Here is a 21,155-nt window from a genome sequence, read left to right on the forward strand (position 1 = left end):
AAATGTGTTTTTGGAGGTTTATTATTCCTCTTGATGTGAGAGTAAGACATCAGCAGGTCTGGCCTGAGCTCAGCGAGCTGTGGCTGTATAGGTCTAGTATCTTCAGGGTTAAGATCCAGGCTGTCAGGTTATGACTCAGGGATCACAAACACACACGGCTCTCAGGAGAGATGCTGCTCTGACAGGCCTTCATCCCTCACTAGAGTCGGTTGTCATGGTAATCCTGCCTCCTGTTGCCTGGAGAAACATGAAAACCCAGACTGATGCTCTGACAAGTTACCAAACTCCAGCAAACGAGTATTTTAAAGGAGTTTTCAGAGGTTTCCAAGCCGTTAGAACCGAGGAGGGACATACTGTATTGTTTGTTAATTTAAGAAATTTCTCTTCGTTCTCTCAAACATTTTAGGATGTGGCAGTTTTAAACGCACCAATCAAATGCGTTAAATATGATCTTATCTCTATGCGCTTATCTCTATGGAAATCCTGCCACACGCAAATACTGATTTAAGCAAAATTTTGGGACGTCCAGTTATGGAACATTTACAACTGATATAACGCTTTACAGTAAAACATGACTGTTTGACGAAAACGCGATAAATATGGATAAGATCCAAGTAATCATATGAAGCTTTGTCCTTCGGTGCCATTGTGTAGTTGGGCTTATACACAGCGCCTCCTGCAGGACTACATTATTACAGCAGCTCATAAATCAAAGATAGGTCAGACATTCCCAAACCTCTGGGACCACACCGGACATTTGGACTCTTAATTTAAAGGTGGTAACAAAGACATTTTGAGGACGTAAAAATAAATCAATAAATAAAATAAACGAACTAAAACTCAATCACAAAATGAGTTACTAATACACCATTTCTAGTTTGAAATGTTATTTTTGAAATGTAAAGAAGAAACATTTATTGACATACTTAGATTTTTTTTTAAACTAAAAACAAAAACAGCTTTTTACTCAATGTGCTGACAGCACAGTTTATAATAATACATTTATATATAAAAAAAAACCTGATTTGAACCAAATCTGGCTTGATTGTTGTCATTCAAAGAATAAAAGGAAGGAGGAAGGAAACACAAATATACTGTGAAATGTATGCTTTTTTTAACAACATATTTCCAACTCTTTACTCAAAATTAAGATTTGTATTAATACAAATACGGTAAACAGATTTGGTTGTGTTGACATCAATAAAGCAAAAAACAAAACAAAACATAACATTTGTAATAACAATTTTGTATAAAATTAAAGGGAAATTCTAACTATATATATATATATATATATAATATATATATATATATATATACATATATATGCTCTGATTATTGTTTTTAATGCTATATTTTCAAATTTTCATTGATGTATTCAGAATTGTAATTTTTCTATTAAAATATTTTAAGCTTTTCATTTTAACTATGCTCACAATACAATTTACAATAATTTGAATGTAAAAACAAGACACTTTTTACTCAAAATATACAGATAATAACATTTGTAATAATGACCATGTATTAAATAAAATACATTTATTTCTAAATATTACTTTACAATGACTAAACCATGTGTAATAAATTTGGCTTGAGTGTTGCTGTTATTAAAGCAAAACAAACAACAATATCAAAAACAAAACAAAAAACCCCCGAATAATACTACTATTTCTAATTATAACAGATGTTTTTATTACATTTAAAAATGCAGAATAGATTTTTCCCCCTAGAGTTCTCTTATCAGACTTCTCCAAAGGTAAATCAAACAGACCCACAAGTAATATGTACATTAAATAAGATTTATTTTTGCTCATTTATTTACATCCCATTCAGTCAGAGCATCCCACTATAAATCATAGGAAAGGAAACACAGAAACAAAACACACAACTCACCAAGAGCTGCTGAGCACATGAGCACAGGATATGCTTTAAGAGCAGCATAAAATACAATAAATAAAAGACTATGAAATAAAATACAAATCGAAGCAATGCAGGAAAAAATATTTAGGTGGAGAAATATGGAGTAGCCTACTTTAGGAGCATGTATCCTGATTATATCATTGAGTAATTCTGTGCAAATATTGCATGCATATTACCAGAAGTGTGTGGATGCAAAGCTGGAAAACTTCTCCAGCAGTGCTGGAAGATACATTTGTAAGTGAACACACATTTCAAAGCAGGAATAATGATCTATTTGCTTGAACAAATACCAAACTCTCACACAAACACCAGAGAGAACGCATTCGTAATTCACTCTTGGATCAAAAAACATGATTTCAATATCGTCAGTCCTATCATGAACATCTCAAAAATGATACTTTATCAATGCACTCCTTTTCTTTAATGCATGTCAATAAATCATTCGTTCCTGAATCAAATCATTGATCACTGGCTCAAATCATATTCAGTGATGTAACAGCATCATTTTGACTCCAACTTTACGTTTCTTATGAAGCTTGTAAAATATTCTGCTACATCTGTCCTGACGCATGTGGAAGAACGAACAGCGTATGTCCAGATATCAGGAAGAACTTGATCTGATATAGAAAGCTCACTACTGGGGAAATGTCAAGCTTTCATCTCTCTTTTAGTTCAGTAAAAACCAACAGAAACAAATGAAGACAGGCAGCTTCACTGCATCACAACGGGCCACTGCAACATGATGCATGTTTTTGGTTAGAATCGACCATGTTAGTTTGTTTCTGCTAACGTGGTGCTAGTTTGCTAAGGATTATTTGTGCATGTGAAGCGTTCGGTGAGCGTTTGTGTTTCTCAGCACTCCAGGCCGATGCTGGCCAGCAGGAGCTCCAGCGCGCTCAGTTTCTGGTTGGCCTCCTCGATGGCGCTGTACGTCTGAACGTCACTGGCGATGTGGAAACGGATCTCGTCTACCAGAGGGATGGAATCTGTTTCCTGCCTGGCGGCCACATTCCCAGCATCCTCTCTGATCATGTCAGCAAACTCTGGCCTTTCCACCAGCTGAAACAAATCTCACTTCATGAACTCCTTAATCCATGGTGAGAATTAAGTTATGATGATATTCACAATTTCTGTAATCTGACTTTCCAGTGAACCTGAACAGTTGGCAGAAAACAGGCCAGGACCTGATTTCATCCATCAGATGGTTACACTGCTGCGTCTGCGTTGTTGTTTAGAAGAATTTATATTAAAAGAGATAAAATATTTTATTTTTCATTATGTCTTTTTATATTAAAAAACGACCTATTTATATATATATATATTTAGATTAAAAAAAAATTACAATATGAAGCTATAATTTATATATTTATATTTTAACAATAAAAACGTATATTTATATAAAATTAAACACTCTTTTTTACTCTGCCACATTAATATGAGTGGACATTTATAATATAATTATTAAAAATATATTTATATATTAATATCTTATGTTATACAAATATGAAACTTGTATTAAATCATTTAATATCATATAAGTTTCTTCTATTTAATTAATACTAACTATTATTTTCATATATTTTATAAAAAATAACATGAAAATAAAATTACATTTAACAACAATTAACATAAAATAATATATTTTTTTTACATATTGCATATTTTAAAATAATTATATTTATATTCTATAAATATATTTTCAATATAAAATTATATCTTTTTTTGTTATTAAATAAAACATTTATATATTTCAAATATTTATACTAATAATATTTATATATAATGACATATATTTATATATTAAACAAATATAAATATACAATGTAATTTTTTTATACTATTTATTAAATTTATATTTTATATTTATATTTACATCAATTTATATGTATAAACAATATTTTTTTATTTACATTTATATAAAATATTACTTTTATTTTAAATTGTTTCCATTTTTATCATCAAAATTCTAAATATTTGTATAACAATAATCAAATTATTGGATGAGTGGTCCACAATAACAGCAGGGACATTAATTCTGAATGTAAATAAGGTGATTTTTGCTCATAAGCAGCATATTTGAGAGCGAACACATACCCGCTCTATGATCTTGGCCATGTATTCAGTGCACTGGTCCTCCAGACGCGAGAGCCGGAATAGTTTGGCCGTCTTCCACATGTGCAGCACGTTCTCCTGGTTGAGCAGCACAGCCAGAGTCCTGCCACACAGACGCTTCAGTCCCGGCAGCAGGTACATGTCAGCCACACACAGAACCTCAAACACGTTCTCAGGAGAGAGCTGGAGAACAACCACACAAGATCACAGCCTTAAAGGGGCTCTCTGGACTCACTTTTTTTCAATTTAGACAGTTTTCAGAAAGAAAAAAAAAGTACAAGAATATGCCCTTATGAAGTTTGCTCTAATCATATAAAATCATATCTAAAAATACCTTTTTTTCTAAATATAGGTTAAAATATAACTTAAATATTAATATTACATTTTTGATATATTCATATTTTAAATGTAATTTATACACTTTTTTATATTTTACATTTTCTTTTTAATATTAGAAATATTTCTATTGATTTTTATGTCTATATACTTTTATTTTTATTTATTTTATTTCAGCTGTACTTCAAATCATTTACTTCTATTTTTTACTTCTGTTTTTATTTTAACATTTTCAGTTTGTTTTTGAATTTCAGTCGTTTTGTTAATTTTTATATTTCTACTTCGTACTTAACACATGTAGTATTTTATTTTACTTCTGCTTTATTTCAATTACTGAGCTTTTAACAGTAGATATCGGGGTTTTTTTTTATGCCAGAACGACTCTAAAGCATGTCTTTGGTCGCGTCCTGATTGTTAAGGTTTAGTGTTACAGTAGATGTGAGCATGTTTGTGTGTACCTGAGTGTTATCACTGTAGATGTAGTACAGGATTCTTGTAAACAAATCGTGAGACACGTCATGAAGGGTGATGACGGGAATCCTGGGATGAGTCTGCAGAGTTTCCCCCTCGCTGAAATGATCCTCCACCAGAGCTTTAAAATAATCACTGCGACCACAGAAAAACGCCTGCGCATTTAAACACAAACACATTTCATCCCTTTTTAATCAAAGCACAAACAGAATATTAAAGCACAACTTATACTAAAAATTCATTTTGAGTAATTAAAAACGTAGCCAACAGATATTAAATTTATATCTTCATTTGCATGTGGGATATACAAATAATAAGAGCATCCTACGTACAACACTCGATGATCATCGAGAAACACTGACCTTATGACACAGGAAGTCATAGCCCTCCACCCGGAAGCAGATGTCAGGGTAACTGGGAAAACTATCAGTTAGATCGAAAGGAAGCTGACCGTATCCAACCTAAAGAACAAACAGCAAGAGACTTCATCAGCGCGGTAATACTCTCAACTATTAATACCGTTAAGTTTTCTTCTGGAATATGTTTTAAATGCAATTTATTCCTGTGATGCGCAGCTGAATTTCACATGAAGTCACATGATCTTCAGGAATCATTCCAATATACTGATCTGCTGCTCATGAAACACTATGATTATCATCAATGCTGCTTAAACCCTGTTTTTAAGATGCAGTGACAAATAGAAAGCTCAAAGGAACAGCTGTACTCTGAAACAGAAATCTTTAGGAACATTATAAATGTCTCTACTTGTCACTTTTTCATGTTCCTGTGGCTCAGTGGCAGAGCATTGCGTTAGCAGCGCAAAAGGTTGTGGGTTTGATTCCCAGGGAACACACATACTGGTAAAATAAAGGCTGATTAGCCTGACTGCACTGTAAGTCGCTTTGGATAAAAGCATCTGCTAAATGTAGTGCAATGTAACTTTTGATCAATTTAATGTGTCCTTCCTAAATAAAAGTATTAATGTCTTTCCAAAACAAATCTTCCTGTCCCCGAATGTTTGAATATTAGTGTATGGAGATACACAAAAATAAATACAATGCAATTTTTGTAAGCATTTAAAAACTGCGTCCAGAAACTCATCTCCACCAGATGTGCATTTCATGAGAAAACTGTAAAGGCCTTTATTTATTTTTTATTTTTTTCAAATGTCAAATACTATTTTCATGATGGTATTTATAGGTCCTGAAGGCAAGTTTGTTCTCCATGAGGAGAGGGAGCCTCCAGCTCCAACAGGGAATGGCATTTGAATATTATGTATTATACCACAAGTTGCTAGGCAACCACATATCCCATAATAAAAGATAAAAAAAGAATGCAAGCAGCCACAGACCCTTCACATATGAATTTTGGCTCTGGTGATAAAAGGATCTAGTGTGACTGGGTGCTTCCTCTCACCCGCAGCTCGGCAGGAAGTGCGCTGTCAGCCAGCAGAGCCATCCCATCCTGCAGCTGAGAGTCATGAGGATCCAGAGTCAACACCTTCACACACGTCCCGGGCTTATTAGACACTGCCAGAGAGAGAACAAGAGAGTTTAGATGATTCACGGCAGCAAAGTAACTGATTCACTGACCCATCACTAAATAACTGACCCCCAGTTTGGGGGGGGGGGGGGTAAATAAAACATACAAAATATATACAGCTGAGTGTTTTTTTATGCTATCATCACACTGTTTTTTTATTTATTCATTTTAAATATGGTTCAACATGTTAACATTGCGTAATGGATAAGGTTTCATTAAATAATATTAAACAATATTTTGTTTAAGATAAATACTAATCTAATTTCTTGAATAAATAACAGCTGCATTAAAGCCACAAAGCAATATTACCTCCCATAAACACTTCACTGTTCAAACGTCAAAGGAAATTATTACTTTTATTCATTTAATTGATTAAATTGATCAAAAGTGACATTTATGTCACAAAAGACTTCTATTTCAAAAAATGCTGTTCTTTTGAACTTTCTAGTCATCAAAGAATAAAAAAAAAGATTAAGGTTTGCACAGATATATTAACCGTTTTCAACACTGATAATAATCAGAAATGTTTCTTGAGCAGCAAATGATTTCTGAAAGATCAAGTGACACACTGAAGACTGGCGTAATGAAGCTGAAAATACAACTGTGCATCACAGGAATTTGAAATTGTAATAATATTTGCCAGTATTTCTGTTTTTAGGATTTGGTAAGCAGAAGAAGCTTTTTTAATAACAGTAAAAACAGCAGTATTACTTATTTACTTATTAATGCAGTTATCTACTTTTTATGAGCACCTTGCAGTGAAGTGAATTTTCAAGGTGTACATTAACATGAATCATCATGAGTTTCAGTGTAGCTTCACAACGCTCCTCACCAAACTCATAGACCTGTTTGCACTTCACTTCCAGCTCCTCAATCAGCTCGCTGATCTTGCACTGTTTCGCCAAACGCTTGCAGTCCTCCACGTAATTCACATCTATATCCAAACGGCCTGGAAAAAGACAGCACGAGGTGAAATTATAATACCGTCTGCCACCAGAGTACTAACACCACCCACAAACTCTGATGCTCACCAGTGTAGAAATACTGCATGATTGCACCAAAGGCAGCAGGGTTGACCTGGAAAAGAGAATTCAAATGGACACATCAGGAACATGAGCGTTTGAAACGTGCTGAAGTAAAAGGTTATAAGAGTCTGTTCTTAATTAAAGACAACCCTGGGGAGAAGATAATTAAAGCAGCTCAAGAAGATGTGAACACCTTCTGAAGAAAACATGATGAATAAGAAAAATTATTTTCTTGATCCTTCCCAGTTCTAGTTTTTACTGTCCTATGTATATGATGTCTGAAATGTTGTACTATAAGCACTTCTAGTTTATAATGAATTGCTCATTGTATTCCTCATTTATACTGTAAGTCACTTTAGATAAAAGCATCTGCTAAATTAATCGATGTAAATTTAACATGATTTCATGTTTAATCCTAAATTATAAAAAGGTGGCAGAACTTACTATTCAGAAAAAAAGTGAAAGAAAAAGTGTATGAAAAAGTATGCATCGCAAATAATATGCCATCTGGGCTCCTTTGACATAATATCATTTGTATGGAAACCTGTTTATGCCACAGAATATAAAAAAGGTAATTGAGTTTGTATCACATATAGTTCTTCATACCTCAGAATTTTGACATATGAATTCAGAACTGTGCGATAAAAACTTGCAATTCTGAGAAAAATGTCAGGAATGTGAGCTATAAACTCGCAACAGAAAGAAAAAAAAGTCAGAACTGTCGAATAAAGTAAAAAAAAAAAAATTCTTAATTATTATTCCGCAAAATCAGAATTGCAAGATGTAAACTCCAAATTTTTTAAATAAAAAGTAATTGCAAGCTGTAAACTTAGAGCTATGAGGGAAAGAAGTCAGAATTATTAAATATACATTTAAAACGTCAAGATATAAACTTGCAATTCTGAAAAAAAAGTGTGAGAGAAAAAGTCAATTAAATTGATTTTTAATTCTGTAGTATAAACAAAAAAGTCTACATTTTGAGATTAAAAAGTCACAATAACCTTTTTTATTATATAAAAAGTGTTATATAAAAAAAGTATAAAATAATGGGCTTCCATGCATGTGGCACAGAAGGACAGTATGCAGTCAAAGTGATTTGTGTGCAGTGAAACAGCGCCTACCAGTGGATGTTTGAGGGTAATGTCACTCTTCCCCCTCCACTTGGTCTCCAGCATGTGGGCAAAGTATTCTGATCGGGCACTCAAGATACAGCGATGGGCCTTGAACATCTCACCGTGCACCATAAACGTCACATCGCTGTAGTTTCCCTGTTCTAAAAGCCTGCAAGGGGGAAGCACCAATCAGTGAGTCAGTGAAAGTGACCATGGTGTGTGTTTGTGTGTGTTAGTGGTCCTTACGTCTGCAGGAACTGGTCGTAGTAGTCTCTCTGCATGGCCTTCGCCGTGATGCGCTTGTACTCTTTGAGCAGGCGGCGGATGGGATCGCTCAACGCTCCATACAGACAGCGCTCGCCGTCAAACGTGTTCGCCTCACACTTCGCTCCTGAAACAGCAAACACATTCCTGTGATGCACTTTCACAAATACTAGTGATACAGTCAGTGCATTCCTTTAAAACAAATATCACTGAGGAAAAACAGTCTAGTGAGAGCGATTATATATGACGGAAAAACTATTATCTAGTTAGAGCATGTAGCATGAAAAGTTAAGCAATCAAACATCTTGAGGTCTTGATTGAATAATATAAATCAAATTATAATATAAAAAAAATTACATAATCTATTGATCTACAATTCAACTCTGTCCAGTAATATCACCAAATATATTAATAAAATAATAATAATAATAATAATAATAATAATAATAATAAAAATCACACAAACTCTTTAGCCATGCATACATTTTGGTAATAGTGTTACAAATTATTATAATAAATATTATTTTTATTTTTATTTTATAATTTTTGTTAATAATTGTCAAGACCCTGCCCCCCCACCCCCCCACAAAAATAAAGATCATGGAATTACTGTAAATTGTGTAAAAAAATAAATAAATAAAATAAATAAAAAACTTTTAGAGAATTAATGACTTTTTTTTTTTTTTTTTACAAACAAATGTCTTCAGGTCTCAGACCTTATTATGAAAACTGATTTATAATATTACTTTTTTAATGAACTTTTCTGACATGTTTCAGTGTTTCAGGCTTTATTTTGTACCATAATTGTGCAAATCTGACTAAATACAGATTAGAATGGCCCAGTCAGGTATGAGTGATCATTACAACATTTACCATTGGCAAGCAGGTACTGCACCAGCTCTTCATGTCCACAGAGACACGCATAATACCTGAAGACAGAGACAGAGAGAGATGTCAGACAGAGACTTCATTACAACAGACAATAAAAGGAGATAAGCCTTAGTGAGCAGTCTTACAGAGGTGTGCTGTCCCACTTATCTCTGATGTTCAGTTCTACATCCCTCTGTTCAACCAGGTATCTGGAGAAGACAGGAAAAAATGACAAAAGATAAAGCAGAGACCAGATACATTACATCCAACATAATAATAAAAAACATCATTCAGAACTGAACACAAGAAATCAGCAGACTTGAGTACAGTTATTCCAGTTTGTGAGCCAATAAAGTGACAACATGTTATCTGTCAGACTCACATGTTTTTCCTTCTAATTCTGAGGCCACATCGGGTTTCTGAATATTACACAACATTACTGCCACCGAAAAACAACCCTGATATCTTATGCATACCCATTAATCAAAGGTGTTTGAAAAGTACAATTCTATACATTAATGTAATGGAATCTTGACTACTGAACGTTCATAAAGTATAGACATAACACATATACCATGCACAATTGCTTAGACAAGCATGCAGATTATTTAAAAGTTATATAGTTTAAGCTCACTTCACATTTGCTGCTTAGATTTGCATATACAGTCTCCAAACACTATACACAGACCGTGCAAATTGCTACACATATGCAGTCTCACGATAATACATAGGAAATGCACATTTGATTAAATATAAATAGAGACTATTTTAGTGTTTATTTAATTAAGAGATTTGATAGGCTGTGCATATTTGCTTCTATATTTATATTCTGCATCTATATAGCCAATAAAAGATAATACAGGTCAAGTAAATGTGTTCAGATACTGTAGCCAAAATATAGCACGTTTGTTTACATGAGTACATACAGTATCTAAAAACAGATTAGACTGTATATATAAATAATCAGAAATTTAAACTACTCAGGTTTTGTTTCAGTTAAGCACATGCAATGTCTAGATCATTTGATACAAATACGAAATGCATTTGTTTTATATAATGCATGCACATTTGCTAAGATGCGCATAAACATTATTGCACTTTTGTTTACATATGCACATTTATCTGAAGTTTGTAAAATGATGCATATTTGCTCAGTTATGACTGTGTCAGTGTACGCTAACTTGAATCAAAGTGTAGAGTTTATGTAGGCTGTGCAAATTACTTTCCATATTCATTTATCGTGCATATCTGCATACAAAATATCTCCAGAATAAATAGGTCAGGCACATTTGTCCACATGCGAAACTTCTAACCAAAACAACAACAAGAAGCCATCAGCTGTCTGACCTCACTCTGGCAATGTCGCCCTTTCTGCAGCTTGAAAACAGATCAACAGCGTCCATCTGCGCGGCGCTAAAGCTTGTCTGAAATGCATTGAAACGGCCTGTCTAACAGACAGGATCGGCTGCAGGCGCGCGGACAGCGAGGGCTCTGAACAAAACTAACGCGGAGCCTGTTTCCAGGTACAGTTTGTGAAGTCTGCTGTTTATTCTCGCTCTGAGAAAGTGCTCAACAAACGTAAACAGGAAGCAGATTAGTGTACGCACAGTAGAGCTTTGCGTGCGTCTCAACAGCGCCCCCCTCTCAAAGACGCAGCTGGAATATAAACAGCGTAACGCCAGAGTCCTCTTGTGAGATAGTTTTTGATTGTGGTGTTACCAATAATTTATGGGTTGACTTATGCACCTCTGTTTCAAACCTTACAAATGTGTCCATACCCTCGGCCTCAGATATGTTATCTTTTATTATAAAAAAAAACCAAAGCTATAATTGGCTGAATATGTTGTTAATGTTCTTATATTAAATGCATAGTTATTAGTTAATAAGCAAAAATGGCTTTAATCTATTTTGTATTTTCCCCTCTTTTCTTGCTGAATTGAACTCTCTTGTTTCATCTCTTAGACTTACAAATAACAAAAAGAGTTTTTATGTATTATGACATAATTTCTAAAAGAATATAAGTTATTTTTGCACTTTTATGTATCAATAATGCTATAATTGGACATATACAAATGAAGAATATTTGTTTTCTGTTCTTACTTTCTGGATTGCATCTTGTTGGAATATATTCATATAGTCATGTCTCGCTTCCCGTTTCTGTATGTTTCTTCAAGTTTTGTAATAATAATAATAATAAATTTTGCTATTGTCTGTGCCCCCTCAAATGATAAAATGAATTTGGGCATTTGATTTATGTAATTAATGCATGCATTTTCAGAATTTGATTTATTATTTGCAGTGTAATTTAAGTATAATTCGTACACTAATATAGTTTTTGTAAATTTTTACATTAGGCTTTATTTTATTATTTTAGTAAATTACATTTTAGTAAAAAAAATTAAATTCATTTTCAATATGTCTATATAGTTTTATTATTATTATTATTAAGTTCTAGTTCCTATATTGGGTTTTATTATGTACGTAAATGTATATGTTCGTGAAACATTTGAATCAGTTCTGGAGTTCGTAGCGGGTTCGCGAATCATTTGAGTCAGTTTGGAGATCGCGAATCATTTGAATCAGTTCGGGAGTTCGTAACGGGTTCGCGAATCATTTGAGTCAGTTTGGGAGTTCGGAGCGTAAATAATTTGAGTCTGTTCGGGAGCTCGGAGCGGGTTTGCGAATCATTTGAGTCAATTTGTGGATCACGAATCATTTGAATCAGTTCGGGAGTTCGTTGCAGGTTCGCGAATCATTTGAGTCAGTTCGGGAGTTCAAAGCGGGTTCGCGAATCATTTGAGTCAGTTTGGGGATTGCGAATCATTTGAATCAGTTCAGGAGTTCGTAGCGGGTTCGCGAATCATTTTAATCAGTTCGGGAGTTTGTAGCGGGTTCGCAAATTATTTGAATCAGATCGGGAGTTCAAAGCGGGTTCGCGAATCATTTGAGTCATTTTGGGAGTTCAGGGCGTGAATCATCTGAGTCAGTTCAGGAGTTCGGAGTGGGTTCACGAATCATTTGAGTCAGTTTGGGGATCGCGAATCATTTTAAACAGTGCATGCATCTAGGCTAATGTAAAGTTACATGATGAAGTCATACTAGTGCGCATGTGCAGTTTTAGTGCGTTCTTTCACTGCATTAATCGGTGTAATCAAATGCATTTATGAATGCATGTGAAAGATAAAAAAATTCAAGATATGGGGTTTAGAAAATGTATATATTTATATCATTTTTTGTAGTTAATCATCACAATAAGAGTGCCATTTCAGTTTTTCTCCAAAAATCAGCATGATTAAAATGTGATATTAAGTTGCTACAAACAATAATTTAATTACAAATACAAAATGTTGCAGAATAATGTAATATATTATGTTACATGATGAATTCATACTAGTACCCGCCTCCTTCTCCCGGGTTTCAGCACCACTGTAATAATAAAAAATCCATAATCTTCAGGAAGAAGGAGGTGGGAACCGGCGGACAATCAACTGAAGACTTTAATGACAAAAATAAACACAAAACAGCGCATCAGCCCCTCACGGATGACTGATGTGCACAAATAAAAAGCAAACACAACTAAATGCCCAGGCCTGGTCCTCTCTCATCCTTCACTGTCGTCGCTCCAGTTTTGTATCCTTCCATCTCCTACGTGGGACTTGAGACCGGCGGTGGGTCGCAGGTGTCACTGATTTCCCAATCATTCCACCGGCCACGCTCCTCCCACATCCCTCGGCCCCGCCCCACTCGTCACAGCTGGTTTATGTTTATTGATTTGATTGATGAAAAAAACAGAGAAACTCACATGTACACACAATTGTTTCAGCTGAATCATTTTTCTGATATTATGCATTAATGTAAGCTGAGGGTTTGCTTTGATGTTCTTGAGTATGCGGTGTGTTTAACACAGTCAGGTTCAAATGTGGGTGCAAAAAATCCATTAAATTTCTAGCAGAGGTTTGTCAGAGCATTGCCATTGTGCTATTGCCTTGTGGGAAAGTGAGAAATGTTAAATAAAGCGACATGGTAAAGAGATGAGAATGACTTGCTTTTACTTTCAATTCCTTTAACATTCTCCAAGGTATTAACATTAAACATTTTCATAACTCCATGATTGCCCAAAGCATTGCCCATCTGCATTCATTTCATAGCTTTATTCTTACTGTATGTCAACTATTGTATGTTGTGTTTTTAATTACTACTAAGGAACTTCAAGAGAAACTGTTGATCATTAAAGGGAACATAACTCTCAGTTATGTTGTAAGAGCAACATTTGAGCAAATTTTATATAAACTCAAATATTTCTCATTCCGTTCTCACACGATCAAGTGATCTGAATGGCTATCCGCATTCATTTAATATCTTTATTCTTACTGTTTATGTCAACTATTGTCGGTTGTGTTTTTAATTACTACTAAGGAACTTGAAGAGAAACAGTTGATAATTCAAAGGAAACATAACTCTCAGTTATGTTGTAAGAGCAACATTTGAGCAATAAAATATTCTTTAATACACGCAGATCAAAGCCAGAGAACACCTGGACAGTGCATTATAATGTGCATTACAAGGCATAATTAATACATTTTATTATTATTATTTATTGTAAAATTATTGTGGTGAGTACTACAGTAATTTCTCATTAAACTGAACATGTGGCTCAAATTGTGCAGACAAAAAAATAATAATTAATCTTATATTCTCAGCCAGTAAATATAAATACATAATTTAAAATGGTTGATCTTGTACATTACAACACATAAACATATTTGCTGTTAAATTACACAATTGCTGTGTACATAAATGCCCCTCCATCTTGAAAAAAGATGCATATACACAGTAAATGTAACAGATTTGTATATGAAGATATGAGAAAAATCAATGCACTTTGTTCAGAAGCGATAAATATAAATGCAAATACTATTTAATACTGTACTGAATCAACTGTATTGAAAAAATCTAGTAATTATTGCACTGAATCTTTTTTTTTTTTTTGCATGAACACAATATGCCACCAAAATATACAAATTAAGAAATACATGCAAAAGCAACAGCATGTATTAGCTAATATTGCAGCCCGACTGCATTCACATATTTCAGACAATCAGGAACAGGAAACATTCTCGTTATCAGAGGAAGATCAAAGTTTCAGTTGAGTTAGCGTGCTTGAATGTGGAGTGTGTTTTCTCTGGACGTCTGGTGAGCCCAACAGGTTTTCAGAGTGAAGAATGCTGATATATTCTCATTTCTACACAAAAACACACCCAGCTGTCAGTGTATAAGTAGCCAGGTTCTCAGGAAGCACCCGATGTCTGTAACACACCTCTCCATCTCTCTGTCTGTCTGTCCACCATGAACTCCTACAGTAACCGCTCAATTGGCTCTTACCCCCGCGCCGGAGCACAAACACCCCGGCAGGTGAACATGGCACTGGCTGCTGCCCCCATCAGGCCTGTCTCTGTTAACACAGACCTCCTAACTCCCGTGGATCTCCAGCTGGACCCTCAAATGCAGGGTGTGCGGAACCAGGAGAAAGAAGAGATCAAATCTCTCAACAATCGCTTTGCCTCATTCATCGATAATGTGAGACATCTATCTATCTATCTATCTATCTATCTATCTATCTATCTATCTATCTATCTATCTATCTATCTATCTATCTATCTATCTATCTATCTATCTATCTACCGAACATGCTAGATAATTTAATTCTGAGTTTTGTCTTAGTTTTTATTCTAATCTCAGAAGCTGTATTTGTTGGAGATAAATATTTATTTGTTTGTTTGTTTGTATGTACGCACTGATTTTTTTTTTTTTTTTAATCTCAGCAGCCAGATTTGGTAATAACCTGTAGAAAAGAGAGAGAAAAAAGTATTTAGTATTTTTTTTTATCTTAGAAGCCAGATTAGTTAAAGTTTTTCTCAGTCACTTTGGTACATTTCTCAGATCAGAATTGAAATTCTCAAAACTACCTGTTCAATTCTCACATCATTGTGTCACTTGTGCACATCAAAAAAGCAGTTTCCCATTTCTTTGAACAAGTTGCACATGCTTTGGTACATCCATGCAAATGATTATGTACAATTCTCTGCTGTTTCCTACATTATCAGTTGATAATGTCATGTTGCTCAAAGTGTTTTATATAGTTTTCTGGCTTTAGTTCATTGTATAAGTCATTAAATGCAAAATGTTTAATCTAGTTGTCATAAAGTGCCAAGCACACTTTTTTTTTTTTTTTTTTACACATTATTATTAGACTTTTTGTCAATTTGACATGAATTGTGCAAATGAATATTTACTAATGAAGAGAAAGTAGATGATAAACCAATGATAAACCATTTCTCTGAAATAGCTCAAAGGTTCATCTCATGAATCTTCAGTTTGAAAGCTCTGTATAGACAGAGGACAACACAAGAGTTACACATTCTGACAATTGACTTATTTTCATCTTTGTGCCCATATTTCTTTTTGCTTTTCAATATCACAATGACATTGTAAATGATTTTTTTTTTTTTTTTTTTGGCCAGACCACTAGTAAAAGTGTAACTGGGAATTCAATCCAGTCTTTTTCAGTCAATACCCCACATACAGTAATGTGTAAATGTGTACTTTTGAAATGATTATATGGCATACATAAACATATGGCATACTGTTCAATACAGTAACTGTCATCCAAAATGTTGCCATAGTTTACATCAGAACATCCCTCCGGAGTACACTGTTATATTGACAACATGACTAAACAATTTGACTGTCTTATCCGTACACAATGACACAAGGACTTGTCATTCTGATGGCACTGACATGTTCATTGACACAGATATTTACTTTTGAGAGATGAACTAAGGATTTTCAGTAAGAGAGTGGCTTTTGCAGGTTATCCATGGTGTTTAGCTATTTGTACAAATTGTTTTGAGAAATGCACTTACTGTTTTGCAAATTGTGAGTTTGATTCGAGAAATGTACCAAAGCGACTGAGAAAAACTGTAATAACTAATAGGTGAGTTATATTTTACAGTTTTTCTCAATTGCTTTGGCACATTTTTCGAAACAGTCTTCACATTCTCTAAACTGTGAGTGCAAATGTCACAACTGTTTGTAGGAACTTCAAAACTTTATAGCATGTCTGCAAAATGTAGTTACTCACCCAAAACATTTAATTCATGCTTCAAAACTTAGTTATTGTGTCAATAATTTGGCCAAGGCCACCAAAATCTAAAGTATTTTTGTCATTGTGTGACCCACACTGGTCAAAATGTTTAGTTGTTTTTTCACCAACACAGTCAACCATGCAAATTAAGGGTTTAAACAAAAATCTCATATTTGTTTTGCGAAAATTCAATAGCATGTAGAAAAAAAAAGAAGTCTATGAACATTTGTATTTTTACAGTGTTTATTTTTGTACTTCATGTGTATATACACAATACAAGTGTATTTACTGTACATGGAAAGTAACTAACAAGAGTAGCAAGATTTCACTTTACATTTCATATTTGTGTATTACCATAAACACACAAACAACAAATAACATTCATGGGGAAAAAAAACTCTGACTCTTCTATTTCCACCTCTTCCTCGGTTATTTCTTCCTCTATCACCACCGCGTTTTCTGTTTTCTTACACGCCTTCCAATTGCTCTTCCACGAGCATGTTGCTGCAGTTCAGGGTTGTGAACGTCCTCCATTCTCAAAAACTTCTACAGCAGTGATTCTGCTGTGGGCAATCTACATATATATGTATATATATATATATATATATATATATATATATATATATATATATATATACTCCCAAAGTTGATTGGTTACGTAAATGGTTAAATGGTTGATTCATATTAGAGGTAATTTGCAATTAGATTGCGAATGCAATTAGAGGTCATGTGCCAATTTAGCAGACATTACAAATAATGTCAATGTCAGATATATTTTAGAATATACATTCATGTATACTAATTATGATAATTGAATAGATCGTTTTGAATGTGATGGCTTACACAATAAAAATGTCTGAGAAGTTCTGAAGTGTTTGACAGTGTAACTGAGAATCGAGTCATCAGTTTTGATCAACAAGCCATATGCAATTATTTGTTGTCCAAACTGCAGACAGTTGTATGTACTCTTTGCACACATGTGCCAAAGCATTTGCAATTTGCTCAAATCAATAAGAAATTCCAATCTGATGTGAAAAAGAAGTGAATTGTAACGAGAAGAGATCTGAACTTAATGTTTTGGGAAATAAAAAATCATTTGAGAACTGAGCCAAAGCAATTGAGAAAAACTGTATTTTTAGTATATTTAAAAAGAAAATAGTCACAAATAAGAACTACTTAATGGCAATGAGATAAAAATGAGAGTGATGAGAATTAAAACTAAAACTAAAAATAAGTTATCTTTGAAAAAGACCAATAAAGACTATGTTACTTGTGTCTGTTAGAGAGCATCAGCAGAGATCTCTGTCTCAACTTGCCCTCAGATTGCCCAAAGCTATTAGAAATCTGAGATTTTAATATAAACTCAAATATTTCTCATTCCAAAGGGCTATCCGCATTCATTTCATAGCTTTATCTTACTGTATACGTCAACTATTGTCTGTTGTGTTTTTAATTACTACTAAGGAACTTAAAGAGAAACAGTTGATCCTTAAAGGAAACAACTCTCAGTTATGTTGTAAGAGCAACATTTGAGCAATAACACGTTCTTTAACACACGCAGGTCCGTAAATTAGAGCAGGAGAACAAGATTTTGGAGACTAAATGGCAGCTGCTACAGAATGAGGCCAAACCTGAGTCTAAACTGGAGCCCATGCTGAAGTCCTACATCGCTTCACTGCAGGCAAAGCTGGAGCGGGTGAATAAAGACAGAGAACACCTGGACGCTGAGCTCAGGAATGCCCAAACGCAGGCTGAGAAACAACGACAAAGGTCCGTAATCACACACTTCATCTTCAGTCTTGAGCTCGACTCGAAACCAGACATTAGTGTTCAGTTTCATGCTATAATTAGCACAGCGCAAAGTCTTAATATTAGTCTCAGGATTCTTCAAATTATAGTCATTGTTCAATATGATTTCAGATTTGTTTGTAATAGATTTAGTACATCAATGTATTTGATTTCATTTACTTGAAGTGAGTGAAGTTACCAAGAGATCTGTACAGGTATGACACAATTCAGTTTGCTTCAACAGGTATGAGGATGAGATTAACAACAGAGATAAAGCTGAAAATGAGTTTGTTCTTCTGAAGAGGGTAAGACAAATCTAGTTGCAGAAGATGAAGTGCATCAGATGACAAATAATGACAGTATGCCAAGGATCTGCCAAACTAACAAGTATACTGTACCTGTCCTGACAGGATGTGGATACTGTATTCGTAGTTGAACATGCCTTGGCAGATCAAGTAACTGAAGTCCTGGATGACCTGAAATTTTTCAAGAGCTTCCATGAACAGGTAATGTAAACTCACATACATGAATGAAACAGCTGAGATTAATCAGAGGGCTTCACGTCACCTCTCTTTCTCTGTAGGAGATCCGTGAGCTGCAGGATGACCTGAAGGACACGTCCGTTGTGGTGCAGATGGACAACAGCAGGCAGCTGGACATGGACAAGATCATCGATAATATGAAGAGACAGTTTAAGGAGATTTCGGCATGCAGCCAAAAGGATTCTGAGGCCTGGATCAAGGTGAAGATCACACCTCACACTTTTTGACTTTTTGTATTCCTTCCTAAGTAGATAGTCATTACATTTTTAATGGATTAATGCAGTGGTTTTCAATCTTTTAGATGCTCTTCAAATATGATCATCCTCAAGCCAGGGTCCTTAAAAGGAAGCTATATATATATTAATGCTAAAATACTTTATTTATTATACAAATATTTTACAATATTATTTAAAAAATTATATATATATATATATATATATATATATATTGTATTTTTAATACATTTCATTATTTAAATTAATTGGAATTCAATTAATTTGATATTAATTGTGCATACTTGTGTTTTCCTCCACAGTTTGATATGATCTCATCACAGGCTCGCCAGTGTAACACTGAGATAAAAGATAGCAAAGGTGCAATAGCTGATTTAAAAAGGCAGATAGCGAGACTGCAGAAGGAGATAGCCTCGGCTAAATTTCAGGTAAGATAATACTCTACATCTGTTCATTAGAGCAACTATTGATGTCTGCTGTTGAACACCTGAGCAAACATGAGCATCCGCAGTAAAAGCAATGGCGACTTTCTGTGCTCTCACAGATCTGTAAATGGATGCAAACAGCTTGTACAGTGACACTTTGCTGCTGTGTTAATTCTCTGATATCATTACAGCGTGAGAGCGTGGATGACCAGATCAAAGAGGCGGATCGTAGAGGTGAGGAGGCGGTGCATGACGCGAAACAACAAATCAGAGCACTGCAGGACGCAATGCAGAAAGCCAAACAAGACATGACCAGAAATGTTCGAGACTACCAGGAGCTGATGAATGTCAAACTGGCTCTGGATATTGAGATCGCCACCTACAGGAAACTACTGGAAGGAGAAGAGAACAGGTGAACTGTAGGGCTTAAGCAATTAACTCAGTTTAAAATAAAGTATTTTTACTAAATATGATTATTTTTAATTTTTATATTATTGTTTTATATATATATGTATATATTTGCATTATTTATATAATTATTTTAGAATTCAAGTAATATATCATTATCATTATTTTATTTAAATATTTAAATTTTTATTCCAGTATATTAATAATTTTATTTGAAACGTTTTGTTATATTTATATCGTTATATAAATTATGAATTAACTAAAACAGTGGTCAAAAGTAGATAAACTCAGTAAATCTGATCTCTTTTCCCATCAGGCTTGGATGACTGTGAACATCCCATAAACGCTAATGAACAGCGAGCATCTGACAGTCTACATGTGACTTCCTGTCATCTCATCCCTTCTTGTCACTGCTGAATGAAATACTAGCAAGCAACTGACAAAAATTTAGATTTACGTTCAGTTTTTTTCTTTCACATCCTGCTCATACATTAAATAGGCTAGTTTGGGGTTTTTATGTTGTCAATGTTTTATTACAATTAATTGGAGTCATTGTTTTTCTTTTTGTTATATAGAGATCAAATTATTACTATATCTACTAGATATTTTTAATCTGAACTTTTACAAATCATTTTAAAAGTGAAAAAGTTGTAAAATGTAATTAATAATGTAGAAATAAATGTGTAAATAAAAACTTTGGGATTATTTCACTTGTTTAATGCTGTGTAAATTCTGGAGTGTGGGTAAGTGTGTATTAGACAGCTTTAAATCACAGAAGTGTATGTGATTCAATGTCATCTGAAGAATCTGAAGCATCTTGTCTTCATCTGAGAAGAGCTGTGGTCATAACAGAAAAGTATTACAGTGGTGAAGTGTGTCATCTTACTTCAAAGACAGAAACAGGCCTGATAAGATTCCAAGCAAAGTAGCTAATACATAATCAAACGTCGCTTCCAAAGGCTACAT

At 34.1% G+C, this 21,155-nt stretch overlaps 2 protein-coding genes across 3 annotated transcripts; one reads left to right on the forward strand and one right to left on the reverse strand.

Annotated features, from left to right (window-relative positions):
* Positions 1 to 1,777: 1,777 nt before the first annotated feature.
* LOC113107046 (ankyrin repeat and BTB/POZ domain-containing protein 1-like) lies at positions 1,778 to 11,252 on the reverse strand. 2 transcript variants are annotated; one of them, XM_026269185.1, is made up of 12 exons: positions 10,997 to 11,251; positions 9,796 to 9,858; positions 9,653 to 9,708; positions 8,762 to 8,906; positions 8,525 to 8,684; positions 7,410 to 7,455; positions 7,211 to 7,327; positions 6,253 to 6,365; positions 5,199 to 5,297; positions 4,824 to 4,991; positions 4,012 to 4,212; positions 1,778 to 2,976 (listed from the first exon to the last, which is right to left on the reverse strand). In XM_026269185.1, the coding sequence occupies exons 1-12, from the start codon at positions 11,050 to 11,052 to the stop codon at positions 2,770 to 2,772; spliced, it is 1,431 nt and encodes a 476-aa protein (XP_026124970.1). In that variant the 5' UTR covers positions 11,053 to 11,251; the 3' UTR covers positions 1,778 to 2,769. The 2 variants fall into 2 exon arrangements, with proteins under 2 accessions (XP_026124970.1, XP_026124971.1); XM_026269186.1 differs by lacking the exon at positions 1,778 to 2,976 and adding an exon at positions 2,983 to 3,136 and having other exon boundaries at positions 10,997 to 11,252.
* Positions 11,253 to 14,995: 3,743 nt separating this feature from the next.
* On the forward strand, positions 14,996 to 21,019 carry LOC113107920 (keratin, type II cytoskeletal 8-like). Its single transcript, XM_026270757.1, has 8 exons — positions 14,996 to 15,226; positions 18,355 to 18,563; positions 18,826 to 18,886; positions 18,992 to 19,087; positions 19,165 to 19,323; positions 19,659 to 19,784; positions 19,973 to 20,193; positions 20,506 to 21,019. The coding sequence occupies exons 1-8, from the start codon at positions 14,996 to 14,998 to the stop codon at positions 20,513 to 20,515; spliced, it is 1,113 nt and encodes a 370-aa protein (XP_026126542.1). The 3' UTR covers positions 20,516 to 21,019.
* The last annotated feature ends 136 nt before the right edge of the window (positions 21,020 to 21,155 follow it).

This window comes from Carassius auratus, chromosome 8 (genome assembly GCF_003368295.1).
Source record: "Carassius auratus strain Wakin chromosome 8, ASM336829v1, whole genome shotgun sequence".
Classification (NCBI taxonomy): Eukaryota; Metazoa; Chordata; class Actinopteri; order Cypriniformes; family Cyprinidae; genus Carassius; species Carassius auratus.